This window comes from Clytia hemisphaerica, unplaced genomic scaffold (genome assembly GCF_902728285.1).
Source record: "Clytia hemisphaerica strain Z4C2 unplaced genomic scaffold, Clytia hemisphaerica genome assembly, whole genome shotgun sequence".
NCBI classification, from domain to species: domain Eukaryota; kingdom Metazoa; phylum Cnidaria; class Hydrozoa; order Leptothecata; family Clytiidae; genus Clytia; species Clytia hemisphaerica.
The window spans coordinates 1,140,416-1,164,105 of record NW_027103512.1 but is presented as its reverse complement, the minus strand read 5'-3'; the positions used below and the strand labels follow the sequence as shown (position 1 = coordinate 1,164,105).

General features: G+C 35.2%; 1 protein-coding gene across 3 annotated transcripts; it reads right to left on the bottom strand.

Annotated features, from left to right (window-relative positions):
• Positions 1-129: 129 nt before the first annotated feature.
• LOC136799274 (oxidation resistance protein 1-like) lies at positions 130-20,706 on the bottom strand. Of its 3 annotated transcripts, XM_067055969.1 has the most exons (14): positions 20,541-20,706; positions 20,185-20,292; positions 16,915-17,133; positions 16,070-16,186; positions 15,297-15,484; positions 14,293-15,143; positions 12,893-13,082; positions 6,504-6,603; positions 5,723-5,782; positions 3,338-3,487; positions 2,797-2,949; positions 2,154-2,255; positions 1,593-1,666; positions 130-874 (listed from the first exon to the last, which is right to left on the bottom strand). In XM_067055969.1, the coding sequence occupies exons 1-14, from the start codon at positions 20,577-20,579 to the stop codon at positions 739-741; spliced, it is 2,487 nt and encodes an 828-aa protein (XP_066912070.1). In that variant the 5' UTR covers positions 20,580-20,706; the 3' UTR covers positions 130-738. The 3 variants fall into 3 exon arrangements, with proteins under 3 accessions (XP_066912070.1, XP_066912069.1, XP_066912071.1); XM_067055968.1 differs by lacking the exons at positions 20,185-20,292; positions 20,541-20,706 and adding an exon at positions 18,708-19,307; XM_067055970.1 differs by lacking the exons at positions 20,185-20,292; positions 20,541-20,706 and adding an exon at positions 17,821-18,014.
• Between the last annotated feature and the right edge of the window lie 2,984 nt (positions 20,707-23,690).

Below are 23,690 nucleotides of genomic sequence, written 5' to 3'. Positions count from 1 at the left end.
TATCTGTGAATACCAACCTCGTTCCTTGCGTTGCGTATTATCTGGCGTTTTCAGTAAGCATTAAAAAGCCAATAATATGCAGGGAACGAGGATGGTAATTCACTACTCTTAAATTACAATACAAAAAAATTGAGGGATCAATTCCCATTTGTCTGTTATGTTATTTTACGATATATTAAATTCTAAATGATGATATTAACTTCATTTATATATATAAAAATTCAAAAAATAATTCATTGTTTCTACACTACGATGGTAGAGTTCCTTATTGACAACAGCAGGATAAGAATTCTCCTATGAGAGTATTTGGTTGTTGCCAACAAACGTACAAAAAGGTCGATATTTCAGAGGTGAATTTAAAATCGCCATACTCAATGATAGATTAAAGTGTAGGTTTCCATTATTGTATAATAAACTCCATTCGATACTGATTCAAAATTGATTGAAGCAACGATCTACGTAAGATTAAAACAGTTCTTTAATGTTTTCGAGCCACTGTTGACAGGTCAACAAACCTTTGAAATCTAAGTATCCATGCTCTTAACTGATCTCACCATTGTATACTGATATTTTGTTGAACAACTCCAAGTCGGTTAGGTTCGAACTGATGTCAATAGTCGATGAAGCACTGGCTCCTATTCTATCTCTAGTACAGATCGATTACTTCTGCAGAGGTAAAAGCTTGAGCACCATTCCTTCCATGCACCAATCAAAAATCTTCATAAACGCCAAGCCTTTTCATACAAACGCCCACGCCTCCAGACCGGTGCAAATGAAATCTTCGTTTTCAGACAACAGTTCGTTATTAAAAGTACTGCAAGCGTGCGTGCGACCATGGTAGAGATCTTCATCCAACCATAAGCCCAATACACCTCTGAAAGTGAAGAAAGTTAGAATGTGAAGATGCGTTTAGTGAGTGAGTACGTACCACAGATATAATACTTTACATACTACAATCAGTGACAAAATACTTGGCGCAAAAGGGAAATTCACCGGGGTGTTTTGAAACCACAATCGATTTGTAAGTGCTCTAAAGAAGGTTCGAAGGGTAGAGTCTTAACTCTGAGTTTTAACGCTAGACTTAAATAGCCTTGAAACCAATAAATCCCTCCCATATCGAAAGAATCGATGAAATCAAGTTGAAGGCCTAAAAATTGACATTCTCGCTCGAACTTCAATTTTCGAAAAATGGTAAATTAGCCAAAAGTGCCAATATATTATGGCACTGATTGTAGATAGGCTTTCCCGTGGAAGTATGTCCAGTTTCATGGCCGACTACTTAGTACGCCATGTTGTTTTTCGAGCGTTCGTATTTCAAAACATTTAATGTCTACTGTCTAGTCAGCTCTTTAACTGGACACACTTCCTTTTGTATGGGAAGCTCAATCCAGTCAAGTAGTTAGAGACCAGTGGTGCATACAGTATGTCCGAAAAAATGATATACGACTGTAAAAAAAACCTTTTTTCCACTACAGTATACAAAACAAACTCTAAGTGTTGTGGGAGTTTGTGATACGTATTCTTAACTTCTTAACCTAACGAACAAGACAATTGGAAAGAATATATAATATTTAGAAATGAGAATAACTCACAGTCCACCACCAACAGTCAAACTTGTCTTGGAGCCTTTGATGAAGAAACTGTTTTCGCCTGACCATTTGTACGTCTGAAAAGGCGAGAAAAAAATGAGAATGAAGTTTGAAATTAATTATTTTCATGATAACTCAGATTTAAGTTTGAGAACAACAAAGGCTTTTAGAAACTTGAGCCTGTTCTCATAAATCATTTTGAGGAATGCCTCGTTTTGAAACCATTACCAAGTTGATTACGTCCCTCGTGTCTTTAAATGTTATTTTTACAAATAGATTTCCTTCTTGTGGACTCCTCCGGGAATTAATAATCATAGCAACACTTTGAAAACGAGGTGAGCGTTGCTCGTGACGTGATTTACGAAAAGTTTTTTAAGCGAACCAGCTTGCCTTGGACTCGGTGGAAACTATCAAAGAACCTTCTCAAACTCTAAAGCTTATTAGGCTTTTCCACGCAAAAATATTAACTCTACCATTCATTGAGCTCAGAAAGAGGATTCAACTGACCTAAAAATATTTAAAATACTCTTATAATTTCATAAGAAAACAAAACATATAGCCTACCTTGACTTTCTTTTCGGTGATGAAAGAGAAAAGCAAACATTCTCCAGTGCCATAGAAACTCTCACTGATGGCTGGAGGGTGTGAAAGAAAAGCGCCAAACGCCTGAAATTGGGAAAAGTAAGATGTATAAAGCTACAGTATTTAAAGTAATTTTTTTTATTTCGTTTATAAGGTCAAACAGTTAGTAAAAGACAGTGTGACGGATACTGCATTTGAAGTACAACCGCTTTCAATTTCAAAAGGGTGCTAGTTGTAGAAGACACCCTCTAGCTGTTAGAGGTAACGTAACTAGCTCGATGAATCAGGACTCGATTAACCAGATGACTCGATGAAATTTTATTATCAGGGGTAACTTTATTAGGGTCAAAAGACACCGATGCACCAATACGTACAATGGGGTCCCTTTAACTCGAACCTCTATAGCTCGAAAATAGCTCTCCTTAACTCGAAAAAGTTTCATGGTCTCTTCAGTTAACGATGCCTCTACACATCTTGAAATTCTCATAACTCGAACAAATTTGTGTTCCTTGTGCGTGTTCGAATTAGAGAGCGTGTTCGAATTAGAAAACGCCAACTGTATAAACATATTTTCAACCTAGTAAACTCGAACCCAGCCCCTTATTATACTATAAAACGAACATACCCTGTGATTTTCATCACGTACAACAATGAGTGCTGTCGTGTCGAAATCTTCGAAATTACGGTACAACGTCTTCAGTGAGATACCATGGACAGACGTACTATAAACGAGTTCCATCATGTGGCCCACAGTGATTGAGGGCAAGGATCGAACGAGCTGCGGAAGAAGAGAGGAGAATTCAATCGACTAATGATTATTTATAGACCTTTTGCCCTCAATTAGACAGCTCTATTAGACAAAAAGAGTACCAAACATGTTGGAATTTTGTCAAAGGCTAGATTCAAATAGTTACATCATCTCATTGCGTTCTAAAGTTTCGGACTTTGATCATTTTGACTGCAATGGGATGTCTTCTTTTATTAAATATTTTTAGCCTCCTAGAAATTGACGTCAATGCTAGGCTTGTAACATAAGAACGTCATACTTTATCGGGAAAATAACGTGGAAGTTTTTAATTAGTCGGGGAAAATTTCTTATCCTTTCAAACTTTCGCCACCCCCCCCCCCCAATCGACATTCTTGCCTGATAAGGAAAAACTTCTTACATATTTGAGTTGGTCTTTGGTGAGGAGTTGTGATTCAGCTGACGTTTCAGGTTCGTCATCCAAACTCCTCAATGAAAGCTTACTGGAAGATGATTGGATGCTGTCCACACGTAGTTTCTTCATACTCTCTGCATCTTCTGTGTTTAGTTTCTATGGTAACAAGATAGTTGCAAAATAACGATGATTTCAGCATTTGAAGTTATGAAAATCTGAGGTTACGATTAGTTGACACTCTTTTTTAAACGATTTCATTTTAAGCTTCGAATTCACTCTCTACGATACTAACGATTCTAATTGAACTTTGCTTTCTGATAATTTTTATGGGGCTGAGTAAAGTGAAGTACCTTAAGGGAAGAAATTTTCGCGAGAAGAAATTTTCGCGGAAGAAATTTTCGCGGAATTTAATTTCGCGAATTTGGGTGTAATTCGCGAAATTAAATTCCGCGAAACACACCAAAATTGTTAAATCGCGAAATTAAATTCCGCGAAATTCGATTTTTTTTCTTCTTCTTTTATTTTGTTGTTTTTGACCAGGTATTACCAAAAAATATGGACACAATTGATTTTTAAGCATTATAACGTGTATTTCTTATCAAATATAAACAAATATAAATAACTCCGTGATGGTTAAAAGTTAATTTAAGTTGATAACTTCTTCTTAATCGCGAAATTAAATTCCGTGAAACTTTTGAAATCGGCTCGTTCGCGAAATTAAATTCCGCGAAATTTGCCATTTTGAAACTCTGATTCGCGAAATTAAATTCCGCGAAAATTTCTTCTCGCGAAAATTTCTTCCCTTAAGGTAGACTAGAAGATTCCAACATCTTGGCATTGTTTCACTTCCGTTTTCAAAAAACTGGATCTAGTGGTATGGAATTACTGCGAGTTCATGCAAAGCCAATAATTAAGGTCATATCACAACGAATTTTTATCAACGTTGTCCAGAAAAGCTTTAAGTGGCCCCCAGGCTAATTTGTAAGGGATTCGAACACAAAACCCCCATTACAGGAATCAAGCCCGCTACTACCATATACAAATAAAACTACAAGAGTGAAAAACAATGAAAACAAGATTTGAATTCATTTCAGACTTTAGTGTAAACTAAGTACGTGTTTTTTTTATAAGAACATTCAAAATTTTTGAAGCCTTTGGATGTTCTTAACTTTTTGAGTTTCAAGCCTAAAATTGTTCTTAACATGTTTTTATCTTCACCATCTTTTAAGTATTTTTGTCAATTTTCCAAAAAAATTGAGTCTTTTAGGGTCTACAAAGCCTTAAAATGCTCTTAACAATTTGGTAATCGAAGCCTTATGTTCTTATATAGTTTGTTCTCATAAGAAAAAAACGTGTGGCTAAACTTCAGTAAGATCAGTTTCTATTTCTCATATACTGTGTCTGAGAATGACGCATGTCATCCTCATGGTAATTTAATTAAGTCTTTATCGACAGACTGGATAAAGGTTGGTTACGGAGCAATTATCTCTAATTAAGAAATAACATTAAGAAATATACAGGTCATTTCATTAGAAACAAGAAGTTTCACTACATATCCCGTTTAAGTTTTCACTCGCGGCTTTTTTCGCGGCTTGGCGTTGCTTTTCCCCGGGATAACCGGCTGAAAATAGAAAATTGTTTTTAAAAGTATGGAAAATAGACTGGGTTGATGTGCTGATGAGATCTACGATCCGCGTCGTTCGCGTCGTTTTGTCCGTCGGTATTCCGTAGAGCTTGAAACAAGTTAACGAATCTCTCGCTTTTAGAGCTTGAAACAAGTTAACGAATCTCTCGCTTTTAGAGCTTGAAACAAGTTAACGAATCTCTCGCTTTTAGAGCTTGAAACAAGTTAACGAATCTCTCGCTTTTAGAGCTTGAAACAAGTTAACGAATCTCTCGCTTTTAGAGCTTGAAACAAGTTAACGAATCTCTCGCATTTTCTTCGTCTTATACATGTCTCTTTTTATGAAAACACTTGACACTACACGTCAGAAGACTGTTCGTGCTACTCTATCTGCTAAAACTTAATATTAAATATTCACAAGAAAAAACAACTCTTTCAAATGAATATCTCGAATGAATAGGGAAATAGTGAAAATTTTTATTACTCTTCATAACCTTATAAACACAATCCTTTGGTTCGGATAATATGTTATTATATTGCACCCTCATCGCGCCATCAAACCGATTTTTTGTACCCCCATCGCGCCATCAAACCGAATTTGGCACTCTTATCACGCCGAATAAAAATAGCTAACTAAGAAATAACCATCTAATTCAAAAAAAATATTCATCTTCAAATATCTTTGGAAAAAAAATTTTCTTTGAAAAAGTCTTCTTTGAATTTCACTATAACTAACAAAAAGGAACAAACAAAAATGGCGGACTTACCTCCCAACCAAAACTGGTGGCTGGTGAATCAGCAAACGTGTCTTCAACAATATTCAACCCCTGTAAAAAAATAAGGCATATTAAGCTCATATACACTGGATTTTCTACAAAATACACAAAAAGACATCCCCCATCATCGATTTTACACAAACTCACTGAGAAGAGACGGACAGTTATAATTGTTAGTCTGGTGCTTGTGAAAATTAATCTGAAATGACAGTACTTTTTATTGGAAAGATTTGCAAGTAAAAGCTCCGATAAAGTAGATTTACCAGTAAGTATAAAATTCAATTAGCCTGAAAATTTAAATGGAAGGTTATAGAACGCCACCTAGTATTTACAGTAGATATCATTACGATGAAACAATTTAAAGGCATAATCAGATGGTTTGAGATATTTGGCATGTGTAATCTTTCTATTGTCCTGAGCAAAACCTCAAAATATTTTTACCTGAATATTTTCCAAAGTCGAGATATTTAAATTACAAGTTTTTGGCTTTTAGTAAGAAGACAATAGAATTTCAACGTAAGAACCGTGTGAGAACCCATTTTCAGAGATTTCAAATTGTGATATTTCTTTGGAAAATAGTTACCCAAACATACTTGGAGGTCTTACTCAAAACCACATAGGGTTTGTTCAGGCAATATATCTCTAACCATCTGATTATCCCTTTGAGGATCACTCTTTGAAATATTTTCAGCGTATAAGACGGTATGTCCAAAATATGAAGATCTCCTTTAGTGGCTGCGATAAGATTAGATTCAAAAATCATTTTCTGTACCTCGTCCAAGTCATTGTTTCCTCCATCCGATGAGGGCGTTGATATCCCAGAATACAGTTCGGGAAGCCAATGTACTACGAACCCATAGAACTGGTCCACCCTGTGAATACAAAATTGAAAAGAGTTAATTGTATAAAATGTACGAAAGAGTTGGTTGATTTCATTACAGTGAAATAATTCAAATTTTTATTATTCATGATATTCATGACGTAATGTTTTCTACGCAAATACCCCGGTTTTAGCCAGTAGTGGCAAATTAAAACTAGACAAAAGTTGTATTAATTGTATTGTCTTTCCGTAGAAAACATTACGTCATGAATATCATGAAATCGAATCATGTTATGATTTGAACTAACTGTCAAAGGAGGAACCCTCATCAAATATTTTCCAATATTCTTAAATTCGAACACCTTATATTTCCCTTGGGTTTGAATTAGTGAGAGTGAAATGCAGAAATATGGGTGCATTTTTAAGAGCACGCCATAGTTTTTCGATTCTGGAGGATTGTCGTTATTGGTTTTAATCGTTATCATACCCCTGTGTCACAGACCCGTTGGGACCCCAGCCCCACTGGAAAATCTGGCAAAAATTTAGTCCCTCGTAGGAAAATACCCTACAATTTTTGCCTTACTGGGAAATTGACTTATATTTCACCCCCACTCGAAATCAAATGTTTAAAAATTGCACACCAAAACCATCCCCACTGGATTTTTTAACCTTTGAAAAATAGAATTTCTAGGAATTTTTATCCCCAATGAGGAAAAAAGTTTCACCGGGCTGTGAGACAACAAACACTACTCTTCATACAGTTCTCAAAACAAAAAAACAAAAACAAGTCGAGAAATAACAGAAAAGCATTCAGTATTAAACATTTATTTCTGTTAACGATAATGGTTCTCCCTAGATAAATGGATTGATAGTATACATCTTGAAGGAAACTTTGGTTGGGGATTGAAGTACTTAGAACAAACCCTCAAGCTGGTCTGGACGTTAGATGAACGTCGAAACAACGAAGGAAATCCTATTTCTACCTTTTCCGTAATCGCTTCGCTTCATCCATCATTCGATTTCAAAAAAAGGTTTTGATGAAGTTTTGGTTTTATTTTGTTCAGTATGTTATTTTCTTTGTGAGTGTAGTATTTCGTGAACATTACTGACTGAGAGAAAATGAACGTGGTGTATACAGTGTGCAAAAAATCCTTTAACATGAAGGCTGTATTCAAACACTTCTTGATAATTATTGGGGCGAAACCCCACTCATTGAAATTTAGATTACCTGATGAAGTTCTGAAAATAGAACGAAATATCGTAAACAAACTGTGTTGATTTTACTTTTTTGTTCACTCATTGAAATTTAGATAGACGATCGATAGAGTCGATATTTTACGGTGGATAGCCCAGAAATATAAAACTTTTAGACAGTCTACTGATTGTTTTCACGGGGTCCACGGTCAGCAGGTCCACTTATCCATGAGCTAAACGGAACATTGGGAGGAAGCGGGAATCCCTGTTTTCAGGCGCCGGGGTTTTCAGCTTTCTCTTTCCCATTGCTTAGTACTAGAGAGACAAAACTAATAACTTAAACGAAAAACATATTTTAAATGGGGAAACCACAGCCCAGTTTGTAAATACTGTAGGCAAGCTATGCCTAAAACAGAACAAACCAAACCACGATAACTAAAAAGATTCTATCCGAACAAGCATATTAATATCTTGACACAAAAAAGAACTAACTGAACCAGTAATCATAGAATGAATACTACTAGTATAAAATACGAAATAAGTAGCTACTTTCTAAATCTCATTTATCAAGAAAAACTCATCTCACGCCACATCAGACAGATTTATTGCTTCCTTGGCAAATTTTGTTATCACGTGATAACATTATCATCGTTGTTAAGCGATGACTTCATCATCGCTGTTGCTTGGTAATGAGTAGAGAATCTTATATGACTTGATTTGTAATGTAAAACAAAGCTAAAAACTACTCATTTTGATGGATAAAACGGATAAAAAACATGGCGATCCGGCAGCAAAAAGCAAACCTTTTGGTGATATTTCTAGCCCTGACAGCCTTTAGAGTCATCATGAATTTGGAGAAGAATAATCTCATTTTAAACAGCATCGTTGTTCGACCGCAGTCCAGACAAAGGATGATTAATGCTCACATACACAGGAGTTTGTTTATAAGACTTTGAAATCAAAACATGCTTTTCTTAGATTTGAGATTTGCGGCGTCTAAACTTGTCTGTACACAGACCCAGTATCTACGGCTAATTTCAAAATTTATTATTACGAAGCGATAAACGTGAGATAGAGTACAAAAGTAGAGTACTAAACTTTCAAAAAATTACAAATCCTAGAAAAACCAAAAAAAAACTTCTGATAACAAAGAAAGAGATAATGTATCCATCCTCAAGTAACACAGGAAGAACAGGATTAGAAAAGTTCTAAAGGCTAAAGGGAGCCATCCGCAATAAAGTTTATCAAATTAGATCACGCTTGTCTAATCAAAACCGAATGGGGGATATCGAATACGTAAGCTTATGAGTCATCTCAACTTCTTAGTAACAAAACAGTCGGGTGTCCCTCAAATTCAATTTAAAAACGGCAAACAAGGTCATTCATAATCATGAAATCACATTATTACGTTCATAGAGGGAATAAACTAGCCGAGAAGCAATAACGACGAAAACGCAAGTCGATAAAGCCGTACACAATTTCTTCTCCGTAAAAAATCTCATTAAGCCTTCGCCGCACTCAAAACTTTGTAGTCCAAAGCCATCAAAATGCCTTCGACAAACTCCAATCGACAACCATTAAAAATCAAAATTGAAATATTGTTTCGACACGTTGCGACCGAGGAGGTGGTCGATCAGCTTCAAGTATCAATAATATCTCGTATACTTTCGTTTTAATGGAAACGAAAAAGGGTTTCACAAGTCAAAAGTTTCGTTTATAAGACAACAAGATGATACACTAGAAAAGCAAAACATTCAACGTCATCAAAACTTTCTCATTCTGCAAAAAACTTGAACAGTCTAGTTTTGTAATTGTATAATTTTGAAATATCGTACTCACGTTATTAAATAACCCGATTCAATCTTTTTGGTCTACTTTTCATTTTTTACTTTCTTCAGTCAAAATAAACTTTTTTAAATCATCTTATATAACACGTCTTAAGTTGCCTGTGTAGCTTGGGCCTAAAGTAGCCTGGATGGCTACATTTTCTAGTGATCTATCTCAATATTGCCATACGTTACAAACCCTACATTTGGAGATTTCGCCCATTCCATGAAAAGAAAAAATAACGGACACCCAGTAAATATCCGTCAAAGTTTCCGATCTAAACTCTAACCAAGCCCGTTGGTGGACTGCCCCCCATAATATATTAACCGCTCATTACAAAAGAGCGTACACTGCGATGAAGCATAGTTAAGATTTAACATTTTCAACTCAAAACATCAACTCTACTATATCAACCAAATTCACGAATCGTTTTTAAGAAGGAATCGGTGAGAATTTGTAATAAACATTTTTTGCACAGTGGGATCGAATCATGTTTGACATCACAAGACACAGTATGCCCGAGATTGCATAATTTCTTATTCCCTTTGATCACTATGTCAACACGAATTCGCAGAGTTCCTTATACATAGAAAAATTTGTCTTGTGCTAGGTTACTTTTTAGAAACTTCAAGCAAATCTTTACTGTTAGATTCAAAGGGTTCTGAAATCCTTTGCACTTTTTAGTTTCCTGGGTATAATTATTTTTGAATCTTAAATTTCCTGGATATAAAGCGATCACCAATATTTTTGAAAACTCGAACTAAGTACGGATACTGTTGTAAAGGTTTATGAGCTATTGAAATATCCTTTTTCAAAGAACAGCAAAAAAACTTGATCGAAAGTAAAATATTACAGTCAACTCTCTCTCTAATTCGAATCTCTACTATTCGAATCTTTCTATAATTCGAACTGAAATATCAGTCCCCTTAGCTGGAAGGCAGTATAAAATAATTGCTGTAATTCAGATCTTTCTCTAATTCGAAGGAAATTCTTGCCCCCCTTGAAGATCGAATTAGAGAGAGTCAACTGTAAAACTAAACGATTTCTTCAAACACCAGCAGACCTTTCTTCTGTCTTTGCTCGATTCTGACTATTATCATTTCTAAGCTCTGATGTGCAATTAAGACTCAGACTGATGCTTGACTTCTTAAGATTTTTTGTCTTCTCTTAATGGCGATGAGCTCGAATGGACATCGATTTTTCGAGAGTACGGCTCTCGTAACCTTATTAAACATATGATGGAGGATTTACACCTGGCTTCATCAAAAGTAATAATATAATCATTGAGCGTGATCCTCGCTACCTAAATATTTTGAGCCTGACTATAGAAAAAACTCAAACTTCTTCCATATGGCAGCCTAACATATGAAGATATAAAACTATGATGATTTATATAACGTTAGAACAAAACAAACACGATGGAAGATAGATAGCATTACTATGAATGAAATTGACTTTAGACTTTTTGTGATTACACAAACTCTTGAAAAAAATGGATCAACAAAAATCTTGAGAGAGTAAACATGTGAGCGAAAGTAGTTTAGAATTTAATCATTTTGTTGGATTTTGTAAGATTTTTTTTTTGATGCGTTCCAAAATCTTCCACATGACCAGAGCGTTAGTTGCAAGAAAACATTTAAGAAAAATTTCAATTCCTTGTCAAGGAGTCAGCAATAAAATCGAAAAGCTCCAACAACGCGATTAGAACTAATCGGGATTTAATCTAATCTAATTATAGAGAAATTTGCAGGATGGAATTTTTACTTCATAATTCGGTCACTTGATGTTCTGTTACCTTTTGTTGTGCTTCGATGTACGCAAAACATTTTCCAAGAAAATCCCCAATTGGACAGACAAAATATTGGTCATCTTCAAAACAACTGGACGGACAAAATATTGGTTATCTCTCAAAACAACTGGACAGACAAAATATTGGTCATCTCTCAAAACAATGACAATGAAACAATATAAAATTCTCTGAATATTTTTGATTTCAATCGGATATGCAATGCAGGGAGCAAAGCAGGGCATGTATTAGCAAAGAAGGTTACTGCATCATTGGGTTCGTTTTGTTTTTACAACAAAATCTGACCATAAGATAGATCCTACTGCCAAAACACAAAACACAGTAATTTGCTGACTAGTATCTTAGCCATCATAATTCAATCTGCCTAGATGCAGTAGGCATTAGTACTTATCAGTCCTAATAATGGCATAAAATGCATAAAACTGCTCGGCCACCCAACAATCGTAGTTGGACTGAAATCCCTGTTTCTTCACAATACAAAATACTATAGACAATAAAAACGAACCCTTTTTCAAGGCATGTGTTCAATAAACGATGCCCATACCACCACCAAGTCGAGGACTTCTTATACTCTCTGACAACAATTCGGTTGCTATGGGTGACAGTGTATAATGGCTGATACAGCTGTGATGGTTCAAATTGGATACTGGACTCTGATTGGCTGAGCTTTTTGTACATGAATACAAGACCTTTCTCGATGCAAATAGTTCAAAATGGAAATTCATAACGCGGATGTTTTTATTTATGATGTATCAAGCTGTCCAAATACATTATTGACTTAATATGTAAAAGTTCAGAAAAGTTTTCAATTTCTTTTCTAAAAACTGTAAAAAACTCTTCTGTTTAATTTTAATATTATCTACCAAACATAAAAAAAGGTTGTTTGAGAAATTTAGTTGCTACCATCTGATGAATTTTTTTGTCGACAAAGAATTTTAATGTAAACATTGTAAGGGAAGGGAAAGTATTAAATTACTGTTCAAGAAAGAAAACTTTTTAAATAATGATTTCGCGTGGCAAGCCCAGATAATCCACCCCATATTATATTTCATGTATATTATTAAGCGAAAGTCAATTCAATTCACGAACTGAAGCGCAAAATTCTGTTTGATTGTTCTAACAAACAGAAGACCAGGAGAGTTTCACGTCCCAAAATAACTTAGAGTGGGAAATTCAGTCGGGAAGACTTCGTCACTTGCTCTGCCTATTTGGTTACTTTTCCCCGTCTAAGCTTTTCCCATTTAAGGTAAATTAAAAAAAAACTACTACATCGCTTATAACTAATGACGCAATCGATTACTTTTTTGAAGAACAGCAAACCAGTGTTGTCTCCCGAATACTTGATGACGTAATCCTTCTACGCACGGGATCGGAACTCTAACTCGCAGACCTTAACTTCGTTGAGAAGAAACTCGTTAGAGCACGAGCATAAGGCTATTTATCGTCAAAAAATAAAATTCTGGAGTAAAAATCACCTCGAATATCAAGTATGGAAAAATTCAAGACGACTTACTTTTCTCTTGGAATAGCGAACCAATGTTGTCTTCTCTTCTGATCACGATTGGGCGGGACACCCATGATGGCGTTATGTTTCTGGAGGGTTGGGCACCAGTACCTTTTGCTGACTTTGATTGAGATGTAAATGAGAGGGTCTTGAAATTCCTCGGCAGGGCGTGGCTCTATATCTGGTGACATGGAACCATCTAAAAATACACGAAATAATACTTTTAGCTATAAGAAGAGAATCAGAGACAGGGAAATATCACTTCCTATTTAGCAGAACGATACTCCAATCGCCTAAGTTTTTGCCAGCGCATCACCGAGTAAAGACCAAAATTTTTAGTGAATCTTTTGAGTTCTCCATCCATGCTACATTAGCGAGTTTATGTATTTGCGCTTTTGAGGACGACGGTAAAGTGACTGAAGCGATTTGGAATAACCCACAGTTTTGACCCGCAAAATCGAGGACGGTAAAAGTGCTGATTTACGGTCGTCCCCAGTTGGTCAAGATCTATAAAAATTAGAACCTTACCGTCTCTGTCGCAGAAAAACACACATACATAAACTCGGTATTAAGACCAGTAAAAAACTTAATTAGCCTACTGAACTAACTAAGAGTTTATCCATAAAGAGTGACCTCAAGAATAACAGAAGTGTAGCGTCCCTTTAGTTTTAATGACCACTGTCGAGAAAAGACCTGTTCTTTCTTAATCTGGTGCTTAGATGCGGCTCAATTGCGAAGCAGGTTTCACTCTAAATGTTTTCAATTGCAATTCAAAGTCACAATTATTATAGCCGCGTGCGAATTTCATTTCAAATCAAATTGAATTGAATAAGTCGGTAAAATGAATCAATAGACGGATCAACCAATTCTGAATAATTGATGAATAATGATAGACCGTTGTCTTTCGGAATCCTTCCTTCTTTTCGACCAATTGAATCAATTCTCCAGGAGACCGAGTAAACAAGCAATTGAAAGCAATGCTTTTGTGGACTTAGGTCAAAATTTTTCAAGAAAAGACGGCAACTTGGTTAATGTAGTAATAACACGTGTCAAAGAAGTGTCATTAAAAATTAACTTTGCTTGAGAATTTTGAAGAATTCTTTTTCTTTTTTTTTAATTGGAGGTTTCAAATTTAGAATTTTCAGAAAACATTCTCACGAGCACTGACAAATCTGTCGACTGACGTAATGAGGTCAGATAACGAAAAACTGAAAGACTGTTTATTGTAATTTTTTTTCTAAAACGGTTAGTCTGCCGATGATCAGCCTAGAAGAAGGTTGTGACATAAAAAAATGTTTCACATAAAAAGCTCTACTATGTATGGAGCAATCTAGAGAAAGAAGATATTGAAACTCGTCTGTATAAAACAATGAGGGGAAATATAAAACAATGAACAAAGAATGCAATACCTTGGGATATCGAATGTTTCCCTAACCATTTTCTTGCCTCGTCACTAAGAGAAGTCCGACTGTCTTGTCTCTCCGGTGAACGGTGTTGAAGATCGTTACTCTCCACCGTTGAGTGGCTTTGAGTCATATCAGAAATACCACTATCTTTACTATGATCATAGGCTTGAGGTGAGACCTCAGAGGCTAGACACGAGCGTGTATTTTCACTTTCGCTTTCGTTTGATGAAAAAGTAGGCTTTGCAGAGTCTCTACTGTTACATTCTGTCGTTTGAGGATTCAGATTTAAATTCAAGTCTTTTTTGTTGTCATTTTTATTAGCTGTTGTAAACGGAGCGTGTTTCGGTGTACTGGATGACTGAAAGTCACCAAATTCATCATGGTTTATCACAGGTGCTGTGGTCAAATTTCGCGAGTTATCGTTTGTATTTGCTGCACTTGAGTCTGTATTCCCTAGAGAAGAATCTTCTCGGCTGTCAATTACGGTTCCAGTTGAAGATGACGCCTCTCCAATGCTATTCGTATTAACCAAAGTGTCCGTTAAATTGGAACTATCCATAGACCCTAGACCTTGGTCTGTACTTGTACTACACTGTCCGTTATCATGTGTTAGGCTACTACTCGAATTCTTAGGGTCTATAGGCGATGAATCAGAATCTTGTTCCGAACCCCGAGCTTGTTCAAGCTGTTGTTGAGCTAACTGCAACAATGTAGCGTCTTTGAAACTTGAAGGGCGGGACGAGGGCGAAGAAGGGCTGTTTTCTTTTATTGCGAATTCTTCACCCGTGTCCCGACAAACGATCATGCCAGGGCGGGGAGGCGAAACGGGACGGTATTGTTCGTAGTTTGGAATGCTGAAAATAGAAGTAATTTCAGGTCATAATAAATTTGGCACTTTTAAAAATTACTTTCAATATAATGCAGAGCCATCTGAATATCACAAAAGAGAGTTTTCAGGAGGATAAAAGCTCCGTGCACAATACAGCACATAAATAAGAAAAGCATACTACTGTCTGGATAGGTCATCAGTAACCATGGCAGCAATTTCTTCGAAAACTATAACATTTGAAATGGCTTTCAAGGGAAGTTTGACCAAGTATGCATCACGGCCACGATCCATGACAAGATGGTCAGATACACTAGGATTAAACATGATGGTTTGGGGCGTTACCAAAAGAACACCCGAAACAACACCCTATGGAGAAAAATAATAGAATGTGATTTCCATCTTCAACTTGTCTGAGACAGAAAATTGACTCCACATAACAAACGAGCCGAGATTCATTCCATTATTTTGAATTTTGAAACGAAAAAACCTGTTATCGGTATTTCACTGAGACGGAAATCCACTTGGGATAAAAGAACGTTATACACTACATCTTTAATTTGTAATTGAAATAATTCTTTATGTGCTCGTAAAGGGCGGTCTCCACTTGCGCGCGCTGCGATCTCACCTTTTAGCTTGCTTTGCCTTTTAGCCTTTTTGCTTGGAAAAAAAGTCTTACGTCATAAAAATGTATCGCGCGCTCGGAAAAAAAGTAACGCACATTTCAACTTTTTTTAACCGTTACGTCAGATCGCGCGAATGGAAATTTTTCATTTTTCTTTTTACCAATAGCATGGATGCTTTGCTCGAAAAAGTGCGATCGCAGCACACGCAAGAGAAGACCAGCCTTAAGTGGGTAAGGCACGGTTTAACCTCATCTATTTGAACATACACAACAAAGCTTTAGAGGAGAATACTGGTTTTCATTATTAGATTAACTTAGCTACTTCTTACCTGTCCGTCAGTAATATAGCGCGATTTGATCCTCAAGAATCGTTTGGAGATTTCTTCTTCGCTATCTTCTCGTAGAAGTAAACGTTCCAAATGGTAGTCATCGTTCACTAATACAGTCTAAAGAGATGAAGTGGGAGAGGGGGTAATTAATACAATGAACTCTTCATAACTAGAATACGCATGGGAAACACAAATTTGTTCAAGTTAAGGAAATTTTGGGTTATGGAGTAAGATTTATAAGGCATTGTTAACTAAAAGGACCATAAAACTTGTTCGGGTTAAAGAGACATTCGAGTTATAGAGGTTCGAGTTAAAGAGAATTCACTATCGTGTACATCGGTTTCATATTTTTTTGCTAGGCAACTATTTAAGCACCATGAAATCACAATCTCACAAATGCTTTCGGTTATACTCAGTTGAGATCTTCAAAAGCTTCTTTTTCAGAGGAATATATAAAGGAAACACCACTCCTATAGCCGCCAATTTTGACGGCTGATTTAAAAAAATTTCCAAACAAACTGACACGAAACGTCCCAAATTGTATAAGTACATGTTTGTACTTTTTTCACTTGCGTTAATTTTGAAAGATTCTTGGCAAACGAAACAAAATTGGTATGTGAAAGGAGACCAGTCTACTTCCTATATTTCGAATCTCACTGTAATTAGAACTAAAAAGCTGCTGCTCTTAGCTGTGGAAGGCAGGGTCAGATATTCTCTGTGATTCAAATTTTTCTCCAATTTAAAGAAAACTCTTGGATCCGTTATATTATTATAGAGATCAAATTAGAGAGAGAGAGACTCAACTCTCAATGCATTGGAGAATCATGCACAAGAACAAAACATACATTATGTCTTGGTGACGTCACTTTGGTTGGTGAATGCAAGGGAGAGTGTGAAAAAGATTGACTTTTCGTTTTAATAGGACTTGTTGATTTGATCGGACTGTGACTTCTTGATGTGTCTTGGGTTGTGTTTTGTTGTTGTTGTTGTTGTTGGGCGGGGAAAGGGATTTTGTGTTCTTCGGTGGGCGGTGATGTGCCGACATTCTCAGGTACGAACAATGTCTAAAATGCGAAAAAAAATTATTGTTTGATTACTTTATATTTCTGATAGACAAGAAACATCGGTCTGTCATAAACAACCCCCGGATTAAATAATTCTTGATATTCATGATGTATTTATACGGAAACACAGGAAAACACCGGGCGTTTGCCACGTCAGTTTCATTCTTTAAATCCAAAACTGATGGTGAGCGCCCGGTGTTTTTCGGGTGTTTCCGTGTAAAAGATTACGTCATGGATATCAAGAATACATACAGTATGGTAAATCCTGCACCGCACAAAAATATGAATTCACCGAAATTATAAACTTTTTAGGTTATTTGCTTCTCACCAAAATTAATTCCCTTGTAATGGGCAGTCTATTAAAAGCTGTAGCAGAGTTTTTGGATATTTTTAAGCTAATGCCATATCACAAACAACCCGAATATTATAACAAAGTATTTCTAAAAAGGTATAAGAAGAAATGGCCAATACAGGGACCTAACTTCAAAAGATCTTCACATCTTAAGAATGTGTTCACCTTCCATTAGAAGACTTGAGATCAAATGATTGTTTAATGAAATTCTACTGACCCGAAAAGGATTGAAATTCCTAAAGCAGTGGAGAAAAAAACCTCAAAAAAATCAAACCCAGGAAAACTTTGCAATTCGATATAATGAAAAAAAGATTTTTTCGAAAGTCAAAAACTACCTTAAAACAGCCTTTCATAGTTTGTTGAACGAATCTCGAAACATAACAATAGCAAGGCATTATAAAACTATCAAAAGTGATATTTGATATATATTATCCGAATTTTCTGTTGCATGCGAATCTCATTATAAATCAAGTCCGAATAATCAAGAACCTCATATCGTCATAAAACCTTCATCTAGCTTACTGTGTAATAATGTGGACTCGTTAAAAAAAACAGCTGCTTTAAAAAAAAGATAGCTCCCTAAAATTGCAGCAGCTCATTCTCAGTATAACTATAACTGATGGTCTGATAGGCAATGTAGAGAAATATTTGTTCTATAGTTTATTGTTTGGTTTTGAGAGAACAACTGTTTTGAATTTTCTTTAAAACTGTTTTGTTTGGAAACAAACTTGCTGATAGTCTCTACTGTTTTGTTTAGCTAACCAAATCTTACACCTTATTCAGAACCATATCACAAGTAGTAGCACGTTTATGTATTTGCACTTTTGAGGACGACAAATTGACTGAAGCGATTTCAACTCAAAATTGAGGACGGTGAAAAATGCTGATTTTCATAGTAACAATTTTATTAAAACAAGGGTATCAATTTTGGCCAATGCCTTTTGTGCCTCAAAGTTTGGAAAGGTCTACGAAAATGTTCATTGAAATCCCTTTCAACTCAACGAGTGGTTCAATAAATGGATTAAGGAAGCATAAATCGTATTCAAAATTTGAAAATCATGACATTTTCACTGAAGATTGCCATCCTCTGGATGGCATGAAACTTTGCATAAGAAATTAAACTAAATCGTTTTCTTTACTCAAACTGGAAATATAAAAAATAGCCACGCCTCAGCCAAAATTTACTTGGCAATGGTTGGAAATACGAGTAAAATACAAACACCTTGAAACAGCTAGACAATCGATAAAAAATCTCTTCTTCTTTGTGATAAAGCGGTAATACCGCATATTCATTTTCCTTGTACCGCAGTCTTTTGTACCGGAGCTTCGACGGACTCGACAACGCCGTGTTACGCCGCGGACGAAATTCCGTCTCTTGAAATATATTCAAGAAAACGTCTTGTTCGTGAGTTTCGTAATGAAGCCGTGGCGAATCTGGTGCTCCCTTTCCATCCATTTTCTTCCCTCAGTGGAACCTATGATATCTCAATTCTTTTGATTTCTCATAACCAATATACCAAAATAAAAATTACAAACTTGTAGCTTGTGTATCTCGACTTTGGAAAATATATATCCGAATGAATTGGAGGTTTTGCTCAGAACCAGAGAATCTCTACAGACATCAAGAATTCCCTTTTTTCACATGAACAGTTTGTGCAAATGAAATCGCACACTTTCAAAAAGCAACGTCAAAAATCAACTGACAATGCAACACTGCAACGTCTTCAAAAGTAGAGAAAAGTTCTTGTAGATACGAAATTAATTTTTCGTTTTCGATATTCTGATAATCAAAATCGATACCCTAATGAGGAATTTACTACAATCCACCCCCAAAACTTCAAAGCTAAGCATGACATAAATTGGCACACTCCACTCCTTCAAGACACATATTGAGCATTCACGAAAGATCAAACACAGTATAAACAAACCGAACAAAAGACAATAAATTACTTTAAACCGTGTGTTTATATTGTTGAGGTTGAAATAAAGTGAAAGAATAGACAGGTCATTTTTCATGCCCTTTTAACGCCTGGTCATCGGACGCTGCCCCTCCTTAAATCACTAAAATTTTAGTAAAAACAGCCTTTTTAGTGGAAAAACACAAGAAAAAGTACCCTTTTATGGCCACCAACAGACTGAGATTAGAAAAGTAAAAGAAAAGTGATGATGGGTTTTGGAGCAAATTAAAAACGCCAAATTTGTTAGACACGCAACACATCAAATACAATAGGTTGAAATAAAGCAAAGTTATTCCTAAGTACAAAATACTACACTGTTTTTCAGACCATTGTAGTGATGCGAACCCCAAATCTGACAACTAGATCCAACTTTTACAAAAAGTATCAAGTCAATTTGCTCGATACATTCTTGCTTGCAGCAAATTCTAGGGAGAAAGTGTTTTGTCAACCTCAAATAAAAATTAAAAGTAAAACTTGATAAACTTGATTAACATGATTAACCAGCATATTTTAATGTCAGAAATTTTTGCGTTCAGAAAATTTTCTTCTGCGACTTTTCTTCTTAAATCACCTAAATATTCGCCAAATTAAAAATTGTTCCAAAAAGATTTTTTTGTGTGGCTAACAGGTAGCAGGTAGCCGAGTCAGCCAGTGACTCACAAAAAAGTTTCAATTTCGTGCTCCCTGGACAAAGAGTCTCCAAAATTACTCCAGACAAGAAAGAGAGATTTCGATTCTCACCTGACCAGGAAAAAGGAGTGAACTTGCGAGATGGTTCAACCTGGATAACTCTGATGGTGTTGTATCAAACCTCAATGCGATGCTGGATAAAGTGTCTGTACCCCTAACCTAAGGATGGATAGAAAAAAAATTATGTTATGAAAGAAAAATATTACTGCTGATGACCACTTCGGTGGACCTGTGTCGCAGGTGATCCTGTTTTCTTCTTGGTACATGAGTCAGTCCAGCAACAAGAGTTGAAATTGAGCTACTTACATACCCTTACAATATTGGTTTCGGATTTGTCGTTTTATTGGATTTGTCTTTCCGAATATCAAATATAACCTTATTATACCTCTAGGAAAACAATGACTTACATCGTATTTGGATGTGTGTGGTGGTTGAACCAGCTTCATCTTTTTTATTCAAACTCCAACCTTCTCAGTTTGAATTTATTTTTCCATCGTCTAGTAAATATCTAATTAACGGGCAATTTACATTTTAATTTTTACACTTGTTTTTTTCATAAATTTTTGTTTTTCTGAAATGAAAAGAGATAATAATGATATAAACTAATGATGTTAACTTGGACCCTGAGCTTCAACGAATATTCAATACTGCCTAGATTTATTCCAACAGCGACAGACAAGGAGGCTAAGACCAAGATGAGTTAAATACAGTTATGTACAGTATGAAGTCCTTGCAATGTTGTCCAAACTAAGTCAAACTAAGTGCAAATACAGTTAAACTATAACTTTGCGATGAACGCTTAGTTAAAAAAAAGACAGTTAATCTCCAATTTAATAACACAATTTTAATCTCTTTAATGCCAGGGGTACAGAAAAGCAATATTAAAATTTTGTCAATTATGATATGAGAGAAATTATGCAGTAGCTCAACACAAATTTGTAATCAATGAAATCAATGAAAAAGTAGTACAGGTTGAAATCAATATCTATTATACATATGCATATAGCAGATAGCACTGTTTTTACCAAGGCAACATACAAAAATGATTCAAACGTTTTATTTATGGTGTATAACAAAAAACAATGGCCAAGTGGTCTAAGGCCAAAATGCTACAGATCAGGGGTTCTTGGTTCAAATGCCTGCTCCTTCCAATGTTCTGTTTAGTTTATAGATAGCCGAGTTGGCTGGTCGTTGACCCCGAGGAAACAATCAAAAGACTGTCTATGAATCCATGTGAAATATCAACTCCATCTATTGTAAATAAACATCAAAACAAATTAGAATACTGATAGATTTTTGTTGAGTGGAATTGCCTCTTTTTACGCGTGAGTTTTCTTGTTTGAGAAGTGAATTTTAACTTCAAAAGCTAATAACTTGACAATTAGTGTATAATATTAAAATGCTATACCTCAAAATTTGAGCTAGACTATCAACTTTCTAATAAAAGGAATTCTTTGAGCTCAACAAAAACTTTGCTACCTTAACACTTGCATAATCTCGCTAGATTTTTTTCTTGATAGATGATTGATAAAATCAATAATTTTGACTTGAGGAAAAACATCTGCATCACTGACATTTTTGATGAAGTAATGAATCAAAATCTTGGAACAAATATATAGAGTGAGAAAAAAAGGGAAACACTTTGGAGAATGAAAATCTAATATTAACATGAAAGAAATGAATAAAAAGAATAGATATAAGAGATAGAGACCAAATTTCTTTGCAAAAATAGCACTTATCCAGGTAATCAAAAAAAGTCTTGAAGAAAATAAGAGAGAGAATTGCATTATACATTTCAAAATTTTAGCTTTGTTTTCTTTTCTCATATTAATACTAAATAAATGATCAAACAAAGTTATTAAAATTAAAAAGAGTGTCTGGAAAACAAGAAGTACAATCTTCTTTTTATTAGAATATATAAAATTGATAACATACTGACACTGTACTGACACACTGACAGGGTACTTTCGAATGTTTATTCTTGCATGTTTTATACATTACATTTGACAATGGCTTCATCAAAAGGTTTGAAAACATCTATAAGTAAAATAAATTTCAAAAAGAATTACTTCTTGCATCATAATGAGTGAAGAATTTTGAAAATTGAATGAAAAATACCTTTAAGAAGTTCATAACAATGTAATAAATAACAAATCTTAACCTTATCAAATATTGTTGATGTGATGCAGGGGGGTGTTAAAGTGTCTCTCAACTAACTTCCATCAGACTCAGAGAAAGCAAGCAAAGCCAAAGTCTTGGTTGTAAAGTTGATTTTACGTCAGGCCGAAAAGAATGTTTTTGATGTGGACTGCCATTACACAAAGATTCACGCGTTCATTACAAATACAGCACAATTCAAGGTTGTCCCAATATTTAGAACCTGTCGACTTTTTCACTAGCCTGACTAAATAGGAAGCTTCAATTTAATGGGATGAAATGTAAGATCCAAATAAAATTATTCAACAACAATTTAACATGAGCGTCTGCACTGATAACTACTTTGAAATTTCATGGATGATAAAAAAAATAGCTGAAATCTTTAAAAAGCACTAACTTTACTTAGTTCAGCGATGAATATGGAAGTTAAAGTGTTAACTATTCAATAATCAAGGTCTTGTTGCTTTGCAATTCAAGCTGTTACTTTAAAACAAGTAACAGCCCATACTGTTTCGAGTTACATTTTAAATACAACTTAATATCAAATTTCAGTTTATCTATACCTTACTTCTTTTTGAAGTGTGGGGTGTAAATTGCAAAGATACTCCTTTCAGGATAACTGTATAACTGTATTTTGATGCGATTCAATTTTAGATAAACTTATTTATTATCTTTATCAGGCAAGTTAATTTTTAGTAATCACTTATTACTCAACATCTTAAAAATAACCCCATGTTAACATTTAGAAGGATGGTCATGTTTATTCCAAGTAGTCTAGAAAGAAGAAAATCTTCATCTATATGTAACCAACAAACAGAATATGATACAAGTATGCAAATAGTGGTTATGTAAGAATACTCGCATTTATTTCTAAGCTTTTTAAAAAGAGAATTTCCTTGGTGTCTTCTAAAGTTTTATTGATTTAGCTTTGTCTGAACAGGGGGGGGGTCAGTAATAAAATCTAGGACATCAAAATGTTTAGTGACGTGGTGGTATGCCCAAAATACATAAAAATCCTTTCAGTAACATTGGGTACTAAAATACCAAAAAGGTGGTATCCAGACTAAAATTTGAGAATTTTTTTAGTTTTAGTTTTGGTTCAAAATGTCTTAAATGTTTGCTCAAAGTTTCAAAAATCACAACTCTTGAGAAAAATAGTCTCGAGAAGACAAAATTTGTCCTGAAAAAACCAAAATTGGGTGGTCTTTGTGTCCAAATGTCCCTAAAAATTTTAGTAAATGGGTACCAAAATACCACTTCTCTAAAATGGAGTGGTGGTATGCAAAAAATATTAGAGCTTGCACTCTCTAAGATATGGGCAAAAAAAGGAACTATGTTGGCACTGCTCCTGAAAATTTAAGATAAAACAAGCTAGATGCTGAATGGACCTACCTGATGAT

Excerpts from the sequence above, each read along its gene's own strand:
- LOC136799274 (XM_067055968.1), bottom strand. The coding sequence starts at position 18,941 with ATGGATGGAAAGGGAGCACCAGATTCGCCACGGCTTCATTACGAAACT. Across the intron at positions 6,604-12,892 it reads TTCGCTATTCCAAGAGAAAA|GGTGGACCAGTTCTATGGGT; the intron begins GTAAGTCGTCTT and ends TTGTATTCACAG. Across the intron at positions 1,667-2,153 it reads TCACCGAAAAGAAAGTCAAG|ACGTACAAATGGTCAGGCGA; the intron begins GTAGGCTATATG and ends TCGCCTTTTCAG.